We start from the raw sequence: 12,200 nt of genomic DNA, 5'->3' as shown, positions 1-12,200 counted from the left end.
GTCATAGCAACATATTGAGGAAGAAGCCACAGAATGTGCACCGAATTTGGTGGAGTCACTATTGAGAGACCTATTTTTGTCATATTCGCACCGACAAATGTTTGCAGAGTATAAACACCACCAAGTTTTATGGATATTGAACCAACATCTTTCCCATTAACTTTGACATTGTATTCTCCTGGGATGAATTCTCCGACTGGTGTTACTCGTTCAAGATCTGACGCACTTTCAAAAACGTAATTCACTCCTGATAATTCAACCTTTGTTGAGGTGTTCGGGTTCTGGACATTGTACGTCAACACTCGAATTGCGGGATTCCCACTCTTCGTTTTGTTAATGTAGTCCTTATAGGCGTATGGAGATGTTGACTCCAGTACATATGAAGTCGCCTGTCCCTCTACAGCCGTAATGAAGCCATTTACGTTTTTATCTCCACCGCAGTATGAAAAATCAGCAACGTATGGTATCGATTGATTGCCTTTGATATTGATATTACTGCCTCCCCACATAGCGAATGGTTCCATCACTATAGATTCATTACCTATTACAACAGGTAATTGGCAATCCCTAGGGTTGAAAATTCGCAACTGTGCTGATCCGTTCGTTGGAAGAACTGGATACGTCGTCTAGAGGACAATTTCGTTGGTAAATGTTCATTGATATCTCATGAAAAATTATCATTCGAAAGAGTATTGGTACCTCTAATCGCAATTCCACAAGCGCGGCAAAAATAAATGCAACTGCACCTAGAATTCCACCGGTTGTCAATTTTTGCAATGGCGTGTGAAGGCATTTGATCTTTGCCATTACCGGGTAAACGAAGGTATTCAAAAGAGGAACGAAGATGAGGATGAGAAGAGGATCGACGATTTGCATCTGATCAGCCTTAAGAAGAAAACTGCCAATTTCGCCGTTCATTCTTGTTGCTTGGAAGGTCCAACGGGATCCTACTTGTGTTGCAAGCGCCCAAAAAAATGGAAAAGCTACGAACAGTTTCAGAGTTCGTGAAGTTTTTTTTATATCATTAATCAGTTTGGAATCATACTTGTCGTTCGCGTAATCCAGCCAGTGTTCTCGGTCAACTCCTCGATTTGATTTCAATCTTCTGTGAATTGCATACTTTTTGAAAAAAAAAAAGGAATAACTGTGATTAGTAGGGGAGAGTGGGACAAAATTAGACTACGGAATAAAATGAAATCTTCCACTTCAATTGACATTTTCATCGAATTTGGGTTAAATCGCCCAAGGGGATGGTAGTACTTGAACTATATATTGAAAATCGAATCCTTCATTTACGAAAAGTTGAACAATTTGAATTTTTTCACCAAGATTACATCAAACATATCTAAAGGAAGAGTTTGTGGATGTGCATTCCGCTTCGACACCATCCTGATTTCTTCTCACATTAAACCTTTACGATTGTTTGATCTTCATTTTTGTGATGCAGTATGCATGATGATGATGATGATGTCTAGTCAGTGTAAATCCACATTTCTAAATTTTTTTACAATCACGGATTTTACAGTTACTATATGAAATTTTATTTTGCCATATTTTATTTTACCAAACCCCTCCCCCCATGCCATTCAACTGGAAATTTTATGAAAAAAAGGGTTATACAATAGGACCTAGCAGTTCCAATACTTTTTGGAACGCATGACCTAACTGTTTGGATAATTCCCCACCTGAGATTGAACACCGTCATGAGACTGGACCAGCTACCACTCTCAACTTAAAAACGAACATCGATAAGAAAATTATTAATAATATAATTTATTAAACAAAGTATTCGCGTATTCTAACGCATATAAATATTTAAATGAACAATAAATATTAAAGATTTATCTGAGCAATATGAGACCTATCAAGCACTGTTTTGGAAAATAATCGGACGATAACGGCCACAAACTCATAATTTTCTCAAACTCCGAACTCTATCTACCAGTCAATCGGAATTTAACGGGCAAAGACGGAAACATCATTAACGCCGATTCATTTTTTATCACCCAGTCAGAAATAATCGGACTGTTTTACCAGGGATATGCATCAACTTTGGTCATGTACGGACATTAGGTTACGCTCATGTCTCAAAGTTTTTTTTTATCGTTATTTTACATCGCTTCGACCCGGTTAGGGTATACTGCGATGATGATCAAGACTTTAAATGGTTAGATCGCACCATTCTACCCGGCCGGGATTTGAACTCGGAACCTTTCGCATGTGAGGCAACAAACTTACCCCCTGCGTCAAGCCACCGGGCTTGTCTCAAAGTTGGGTAATTAATTACAGAAGGGGTAAGAGGGCAGTTCGTAATATGCGAACATCTAGAGCGAAAATATGTAAACAGCTAGGTCCTACGGGTTTTGCCAGTGTGCGAACTGCTAGGTTCAGCTGTATGAGGATCTCATTTCGTTCGCTTTCCTCTAGCATACATATCAATTCTGACGATTGATTCTCCAAACCCACCGATATGCATTTGGCAACATCTAGAACAATATTTCCTTCAGGTTTCTTTATAATGTACAGCGGTTTCCCAACGAGGAATATCGCTGAAAGTAAGACATAAAGTTTGTTCATTGATCGCTATCACATGGCCATCCACAATCTTTGACTTACCAATGGCCACAATCATGAGAATGGCAGGAACGAAAAAGGCGATTGAGTAGCATTCTTGTTCTCCAAAACATTTAATGCCATTACGCAATTCTGGGGTGAGGAATGATGAGAGGATGGATCCAGCGTTTATGGTGATATAAAATACTGAGAAAAACGTGAGGAGATATTTTTCCTGTTCGGGAAGAACGAATTGGTCCCCACCTAGGGCCGAAACACACGGTTTTATTCCACCTGTACCGAGACCAATCAAGAACAATCCAATCATTGAAAATTCTCTGAAAGTTAATTGATTGGAAATTATTTTAATTCTTTTCGGGCATGTTTAGGTCAGCAGCAGTAATCAAACACAAAATAATAATTAATTGATTAATTACTAATTGTAGTAGGGGAGGGTGGGGCAAAACAGCCCCCCTTCAATTGTCAATAACTTGTGAATGACATTGTGAAAATTCCCAGTTTCAACTTCATTTTCAAGATAATTTTTCATTCTTCAAAACGAGCTCCAACTCATCCCAATCGGATTATTGAATCGGAAAATATTGACGATTGAAGGGGGGCCGTTTTGCCCCATCCTCCCCTAGTAAATCAAAGTTATAATAATTTTTAAAAAATAATTATTAATTATTAATAATATTAATATATATATTAATACAGATTATTATTAATAATTATAGCAATTAATCAATTAATTATTATTAATTTTTGATTTGGTTAATTGATTGGATTTACTATCTGTCAACAAGGTGTGAGATATTCTCTGCAAGATCCACAAAATTCAGATAATGTCTTACCTCATTGGTACTCCGAGAGTTGGGACAGCGCTGGCTGTGAGAAAAATTTGACCCACGGCATAAACGATACTCAAATAGAGAATGGTTCTGAATTTTCCAAGTAATGCATCAGCCAGAATAGCACCAAACAATGGGAAGAAGTATCCGAGCATCATAAAAATATGGTAAATTACGGTGGCTGTGTCATCACTGTAGTTTAATTTGTTCTTAACGTACAAAGATAGGATTACTGCGGAAATAAATCATCAATGAAAGGTTCCGAGTTACAATTATGTGGACTCAAATTACGATGGATGACTGCCTGGCCTGCAACTTACTTCGCATTCCATAGAAGGAGAACCTCTCGCAAAATTCCATGCAGATAATGAAGAAAATGGCCTTTGGATACTTCAGTTCCTACAATCAATGGAATATCCGTGAATGAAGATAGATTAAGGGGATTCCCCCATCGTGTTTTTGAATATGGGGAATATCGCGCCAACGAAAACTATTATAATTCCCTAGAATCAAGACGACAGTCCCTAGTAATTCCCGAGTGGCGCTCTAATTCCGTTGCAGACATAAGAATGAACTTTAAGGTATTTATGGCGTAGTCAGGGAAGGTCGAAAAAAAGTCAAGAAATGGATGATTTTGTTTTATATACTAGATCAGTCCGTGCGCTTTGGGCGCGTATGTCCTAATCCATCGGGCTTAATGTATGTCAGTTGTAGTGAATAATCTTATATTAAATTTCTGAAGTTGATATCAAAGTTTCCGAAGGAAAAGTTTCAGGAATGTATTCCATTTTTAAAAATATATAATACATCCAGTGTGACTTTTTTTGAAGCCAATCTACTCTTCGTATTGTGTTATTAAATTTTTTATAAATGATGATAGCACACATTAAAGATATTATGATAGTACTCTATCATATTATATTATATTCTATGCTATACTATATTATGTATACTAAGTATAATAGACAATACATAATAGAGTACTATATGTATTATAGAATATTAAGTACACTAAAAAAATTAAATAGTAAACTTATAACAATAATAACATACATTGAGTATACAATATAATATAATAAAAATGGTATGGTAATATCTTTAATGTGTGCTATCATCATTTATAAAAAATCTAACGACAATACGCCGAATAGATTGACTTCAAAAAACGTTAGACTGAATTTTTTATTAAAGGATTCTTTGATTTTTTCTAAAACCCTTATGTAAAATCCGAGACAGCGTAGAAGAATGGGTAAAACACAGGAATTTTTCTAAAAAATGCATTTTAACGGGCTCTTATGGGAATTCGGAAAAAAAATATTGAAAATAGTAAAAAAGTCGCCATTTGTCTGAAATTTTACACTTTGCTGTAGCTTTCATGGAGGAATATAAAAATAAATAATCCAAGTGGCGTAGGAGAATAGTTTAGAGGAAATCATTCCAAAACCATAACAAATCTCTTATATCCTGTCTTCTTTCGATTTGCCTTTCTTCGCATTGGGAAGTTTATCGGAAAAATTGAATTGTCAATTTATCGGTGTATTGAATTTGTCGATATACATTTCTCATAGTGACATTGTACGGATTCCACTTAACGACAAAAATAGGTCAAACCCATTCGCAAGGCTACTCGGCGATACAAAAATTCCATGCAATCTGAAAATTTATAAAAATGTTTCCTGATAAGTGCAACCGATTAGATTGAATAGACATCTAAAGGGCCTTCATTGTGGGTCAGTAGAAAGATCTTCACTCGATTCGCAGATCTCAAGGTGAAGATAGTCGTCCAAAGCTCACTTTAAACGTTGATCCAAATACCCGATGCCCTTTATTTGTATTTGCACCGAGTAGACTTTATTGATACGCAACAAGATCAGTTGTCTACAAAGATCAGTATCTATTGTGTTCCGCTAGATAATTTTTGCTACCGAAAAAGATTGAAGAGCAGTACGGAAAAATCATGGAATTTTTTTCACGTCAATTCGTGATTTCAATCATAACATGATTCCATCCTGATATCGTTCCTATCATGTCATATCATCATCAAATACATCTCTTTAATAATATTAGACTTTCATCCAATAATTGCATAATTGCAATCAAGTAAGTGAAATCAACATTTCACTGAGAGAAAAAATTAGTTGTGCCGAAAAATTATATGATCACCTGAAGAGATTTTTTGCTGTGTTGAATCAATTTACTTGTGGACAAAAAAAAGTTTCCACCAAAACATGATAATTTTCGCAGTAGTAATTGTTCTCGTGAGACATTTATACGTCTTCCGGGTAAATACATTCGTTCTACAGAGAATTATGAGGCTCCGTTTTTATCGAGTCAATGTTATTCAGTAGTGCATATCTATGGCTAATAAACACTTGTAATTTCCATGGAACAAATGATAAATTCAAGGGGAGACCACAATTTTCTTGCCGATAACTGTGTTATTGGCAAAACTAAATAATTTCGAGGGGACAATTTTTTTGGGAAAAATATTCTTTCCTCGTCAATGTATTCTTTCTGGGGTGTAAACCTATGGAGTTCTCTCAGATCAAATGATTGTCGTACAAAAGATTATATTCTTTCCTGCCAACAGTTCGAATTCTTCTAGGGATATTTCTGATGACCGCGTCAAAAATTAAATTTTTGTGAAAGATATTAAATTTCCTTCTGTCAAGTTGGTTAATTTCCCTAAAGTAAATCCGTTTCAGATAGTTTTTCGGCTGAGCTATTTTTTTCCCTCAGTATTGACGGTGAATGTCTGGAGTCCAGATAGTACATACCTTCACTCTTTTCGGGTTTTCTGCTTCACGAACCATTTCACCGTTATACTTATTCCAATCACAATTGAGTAGTTAGTCCGATCAGACGCAGATACTTGAGTAACTTGCATTCGTGCTACTGTGTACGCCGTTTATCTCCGCCACATGCACCAGACTTATAGTAAAATAATCCCACTAATCTCTTTGTCATCAGTTCAGAAACTGTCAATCTCGGAGGCGTTATCGGGATTTTTAAAGCGCTAGTAAATGGCAAGAAAATACGGAAATGCAATGCAAAAATCGCATTGCATTCCCCACGGCAAAAAAGCATGCACTGCTAAAAATTTTCGTCTTTTTAATTTCCACTGATAGTTCTGGAAATCCCGTGAAAATAATTCCGCTCTTACATGGGAAGAAAAATTCAATAAAAATTACCAGAAAAAAACGTAAAAATTACGTTTCGAAACGTAATCCACGAGCGAAGTGAAGTAAAATTCACCACGTAAATTCTACGATTTGTTCCGTAAAAATTAACCACCCTTTTAACGTGTTGACTCACCGCTGTGGAGACAACAAGTCGTTTCGTAGTTTTTCTCCAACGATTGAGAAATTTTACGGAATGGAACGTAGAAATAACTCACCAGCTTCATAAAAATTGTTGAACGTTCAAGAATTTTTTATTTTGGAGGCCTAATAAGTCGGGAAGTTTCTGTAAGATTTTACTTCTTCAGGAAAAATTACGTGACAATTTCGTACTTTGTTCGGTGATAAACCTGAAAATTCACTGCACGTTTCAGATTTCTTCTCTTCCCTTCCTATAAAAATTACCGCAATTAAAACGATTCCCCATTGCGGATTACGTGAATTGTTCCGTAATTTTTACTGAATATTATTTCTCTCCGTGTACTCTATGTACTTTTAAGATTTGGTAGTGGCACATCCTGTATCTCCACGTTAATGAGAAAAAAAAAGAATGAACACAGCGTAATGTTTATTCCATAAAACTTTTGCTAACATTTGCTGACATTTATTTCTTTATGCTTCTTTTTGTTTACATTTTTTAAATTGCAATAATTTTAACGACCTCCCTTAAAAATTGTACATTTTTTAACTTGAACCATTGTACCTCTTCACTTAATCATTGGGTGATCAAAATTTTTATGGTCTTCAAGATGCGCCGTCCAAATTTGCTCGCTTCTTTCCTCTGCCGAAGACATTCCGGGCTCAGTTTGGTTTCCGTTTAGTTCCTCCTTCCGACCCCAACAGAGTTCAACGATCTTGAATTATAGAAAATTAATAACAGAATAATGCATTTTTTATTTTCCATCGATTAAGGGTATTATGACGGGGTCCGCAAAGAGAAAGAATGGAATGAAAAATTTCAGCACATTATTTCAACGATTGAAAAACCGGCTGGAAAAAAAGGAAAAAAATTCTGATGTTAAGAAACGAGGGATAGTAGTTTGTCGTTTCAGCTATTCAATAATGACAGACAAAAAATGAATTCTTAACCCTTGATCACTCGCGCTCGGTCGCCAGTCTTCATTCGTCACACGGTTAGCGCAGCGCCGCTGAGTTAAACAGGGAAAAATTTGTTTTCAATGATTACAAATGTTCAGTAATCACTTGCGTAATCAATGTAATCATTTGTAATCATGTAATCACTGCTTTTGGAACTCATAATCATTTGGTAATCATTCAATGTAATCAGGGCCGTAATCACGTGAAATTGATTACATTTCGTAATCATGGGTCACTCGATTCGATTGTGAATAGCCCCTCGATTATTAGACAGCCGAAACGAAAAACTACCATCCCTTGTTCCGCATAAAACAAAGATTTTTCGGGAGCGTATGGGAGTATCGAATAACGAAAGAATAGAGTGTGAAATGACATTTCTTGCGTGTACAGAGAATGCAATTTTTTTTTAACTACTAAATCTATTTTTGCGACAAAAAATTTTCATTCCGGCGCACTCTCTGCATGTTTGGCGCAAAAAAAAATTATTTTTTGATAATTTTCAAAAAACTATTTTCTTGGCACAAATCAGACTTGTTTGAGAACTTTGTCGTTTTTCTCTCAGTGTAAAAACACTGCCGTCATCTTGAATAATTGCAATCTTCGACTATTTTCTCAAAGGGGCTACATGAGGGGAAAAAGAAATGGACAACGCCAACGCTTCACTACTAAGTCTAATATTTTCGAAATTTTTTAGTGTCGAGAAACAAGCTCAATTATTTAAAAAAATGAAAACGGGCGGCGCCGCGCTCATTGAGCGAGTGATCGAGGGTTAAATGAAATAATAATAATAATGACAGCAATCTTGTAACTTAGGGACAAAATATTTATTGTCCAAGCTTCCTCTATAAAAGATATTTTTATCCTGAAAAGGGACCGTCTTGTAAAAATGAGCCGCCTCTTGAGCCAAATATTTCGTTGTTGTTGAAAGCAGAGCAATTGTTTGGGTTTGAGACTTTCAAATTCAAACTAAACAATTATTTTTTTTTTGTAATTTTGGACTAACGATTTTGTTGGCGTAAACAAGACTTGTTCGTTTTTCTCTTCGTGTATCCCCTCTCAGTGTAACTTTAGAAATGATTTCCGTCGTTATTGTCGACATGGGGTTATTGAAATTTTGCACACGATTCTTCAAAGGATTGAATAATGTCTTGAAAAAATTTCATTTATTGTTGACCTTACCTCACATGCAGCAAGAATATGTTCATTATAGCACCAATATATTACCGGTGTGTTGCAGCTTGGCAAAATATTCTGAAATGAAATGGACAACAGAATAAAAATGAAGAAAACTGACTTGATAATTCCGTCATCATTCAATTATCAAAAGTGATTTTAAATATTTTTCAGTAATGATTATTAATAAATAACTCACTCTTCCCGATGTAAGTGGTAATGTAAATGCCGCACTAACAGCTAAAACCGCAAATAGAGGAGGCATTTCGTAACACGTCGAGGAAATTCTCTACAATGCCAAAGGCTTTCGATATTACTTAGTAGGCAAATCGATTTTTTTTGTGACGTGGTGCAACCACCTTGAACAATTCGATTGAGATCGTTAAATACCTAAACGCTACCGACAAACGGCGGCTTTAAGGTTTCAGACATATGTACAACCGAATTTGGGTGTGTGTACTTTGCGTGTACGTGAGTAATCTTATCGGATTTTGAACTATCTGATTCAACATGCCGTTAGTGAAACATAAATTCTATTCTCTGTCTATCGAAAATATTGAAACGAGCATGATAATGGTCAACTGGCATACTGATAATGATCAACGAAAATCCATTATCAAAAATCCAATATTGATCATTTTTTGATATTCACACGAGGCCGAGGTCGATCGAAAAATTAAGGCAACGAACTAAAATCAAAATTGACGGAGGAAAACTCGGTAAATTTATCCTTCTCAGCGTACTTTTTCTGCGAAAATTCACAAATATTACTGCTATTAAAATTACTTTAGAATTCAATAAAATCTCTGGAATTGAGGGGAAATATTTATCTTCAATCCATTAGGAAGAGCAAATAAATCAAAGACTTTTCAAATATGAGAGGGGCTATATATAGCCCCTCATATAGCCCCTCTGAGAACATAGTGGTAGATTGCAATCATTCGAGATAATGGCAGTGTTTCCAGGACGAACAAACGACGAACAAACGATTTTTTAGGAGGAAAAAATAAAACAGACTTTTCATACGTAAGAGGGGCTATATATAGCCCCTCATATAATCCTTTTGAGAAAATAGTGGTAGGTTGCAATTATTCAAGATAATGGCAGTGTTTTCAAGACGAACAAATGACGAACAAACGATTCTTTAGGAGGAAAAAAAAGACTTTTTATATGTAAGGAGGGTTACATGAGGGCCTATCCTCATATAGCCTCATGTCGATTATCATGCGTCGATTATCATTATCAATTACAGTCTATTATCATGCGTGGGCAATGGTGAATCTCTTCTAGTCATTACCAATCGTTGATAATCAACCTACCGCTAGTACTCCATCGACTGCTGATAATTTGGTCGTGTTTATTCATTAATAATCAATTCACTAATAGTGCATTTAAGTAACTGGTGACGAATTGTTCTCAAGAAATTACAATGTTCAAAGAGGAACGAAGATTTTTCGTTTGTTGGCAAATGGCGGTTGTTGAATTTGTTGATAAAATAGACAGTGAAGATTCCATAACATACACTGTTAAAAATTTTCGCCTGAATTTTTCGTGTCAAATTCTAAAAATTTTATTGTGTTCATGTTCCACTGAAATTTCAGGAAATGTTGTCATTGAAAAATCAAATATTCCATTGATTTTCTGTTTAAATGATATGGAAGTCAGTAAAATACTTGATTTTTTAGTTGAATTATTCTGTGAAAATTCAGAAAAATCCGGAAAATTCAGGGAAAAATGGAAAATTCATGTCATTTTGTTTCTGAATATTCATATTCCACTGAAAATTCAATCAATTTGTGAAATTTCTGTTTACTCCCACGGAAAACTTATGAATTTCCGTGAATTCTACTTAAAACTTGAAATTTCATAACCATTTTTTCCCTAAATTCGATTCAATGTCACTCTCATGAGATTTACTATAATATCTTCCATGAGATTTGAAAAAATTGCCAACAGTATCAAATTTGATTCTATCATCGTAAAGATTAAGACATATTTCTCTCCGTCCGGAATCTCCATGCAGCGCCAGCTACTTGACTTGTCTCGATGGAATAGACTCAATGATTTATGCTTTTGTGTTGAAACCAATTTTTTATTATAAATCAAAAAATAGAACAGACAAAATGTAAAAAACAACTGGGACATTGCTTTCGTCACAACATAGTCAATATATGTTTGCTAATAAATCATTAATTGCCTTCCGAATCGAATTGCTATGATGATTTTATTTTAAATTGAATTCAATGATTCAGTGAATTTCAGGTTGCTCCAACGTTGACAGCCTACATTACCCCAACGTTGCTAGCCAACATTGCTGCAACGTTAAAAGCATTTTCGAACTCCCGAGGCCAAAATTAGTTAGCCTGGTACCAAAAATCAAGATTAATATTAATAATCATACTTCTTCAAATAGCAACAAATTTGCTATAATTCCATAACAATTAATAACAACATAATTTTCTGAATTCCATGACACAATCAGGAAGATGAGAAGAAAGATGAAAATTGTTTCATCTCAACATTCGAAAAATTTGTTAATTATGTTTTGACATTACGCCCTGAAATGAACGTAAATCAAATTGATTTTGGTAAATGACTGGTATTACATTTCAACGGGTCACATTGTAAATCGCCGAGTACTTTGACTTTATTAGGTCATTGACGCGTGAGTTCACACCACGTCATACCACCCAGGTAGATTTCCGCAATTTTTACAACATTGGTAAATAAATGTAATCGTTCATAATCGACAAATAGACGATAACTTTCGCAGCCTGTTGGCTAGTTCTTGAGATTTTTTTCTCGGGATAAGGGTAGATGTGGGTTTGCATTTCACCGCGGGTAAACATGAATTATTTGAAGGAAAAATCGTTTACACGCTGATAAAAACGAAAAATTGTTTTTATCTGTACTTTGAGGCGCAGTATGTGCTGACTATTTATCTGATAAAAGCGTGATATTTGCGCCTGGTGTGAGTTATCTGTGGCTGACTCCTCGTAATGTAACTGTTTGAGAGAAGAGAGAATTGGGACGCCTTTTTAGAATGAAACCTTTTGATTATCGATTGGAAAGAAAGTAATTCAGGGTAGAATAGGCGAACTGCATGGAGGGAAATATTCAACAAAAATTACGCATCTTTCCCGTAATTCAGAATCTCATGTGAAAAATTACAATACCGTCACACTGAGAAAAAAATTTATTCTGCCCATCAAATATTCTTTGGACAACCAAATGACTGAAATTTACACACAAAATCGAGCTTTAAATTTTCAGCGATGGGGTTAAACTTGCTGGAAATTTCTATCATGTGAATTGTCATCACAGAAAATTTATAATGTTCCGTAAG

The 12,200-nt window shown here is 35.4% G+C and overlaps 1 protein-coding gene across 1 annotated transcript in view; it reads right to left on the bottom strand.

Annotated features, from left to right (window-relative positions):
• The window catches only part of LOC107037562 (peptide transporter family 1), a 9,574-nt gene extending 3,290 nt beyond the window's left edge, over window positions 1–6,284 (bottom strand). The window contains exons 1-7 of the mRNA XM_015256181.1: window positions 6,182–6,284; window positions 3,725–3,803; window positions 3,408–3,636; window positions 2,617–2,891; window positions 2,467–2,549; window positions 700–1,119; window positions 3–626 (exon numbers count right to left, since the gene is read on the bottom strand). Coding sequence (XP_015111667.1) covers window positions 3–626; window positions 700–1,119; window positions 2,467–2,549; window positions 2,617–2,891; window positions 3,408–3,636; window positions 3,725–3,803; window positions 6,182–6,217 — 1,746 coding nt within the window. The 5' untranslated portion in view covers window positions 6,218–6,284. The remainder of the gene's footprint in view (window positions 1–2; window positions 627–699; window positions 1,120–2,466; window positions 2,550–2,616; window positions 2,892–3,407; window positions 3,637–3,724; window positions 3,804–6,181) is intronic.
• Window positions 6,285–12,200: the final 5,916 nt, after the last annotated feature.

This window comes from Diachasma alloeum, unplaced genomic scaffold, assembly GCF_001412515.2.
Source record: "Diachasma alloeum isolate Michigan unplaced genomic scaffold, Dall2.0 Dall_scaffold_00256, whole genome shotgun sequence".
In the NCBI taxonomy this organism is placed as follows: domain Eukaryota; kingdom Metazoa; phylum Arthropoda; class Insecta; order Hymenoptera; family Braconidae; genus Diachasma; species Diachasma alloeum.
Note: the sequence above shows the minus strand (reverse complement) of the source record. Positions and strands in the feature narration are given on the sequence as shown.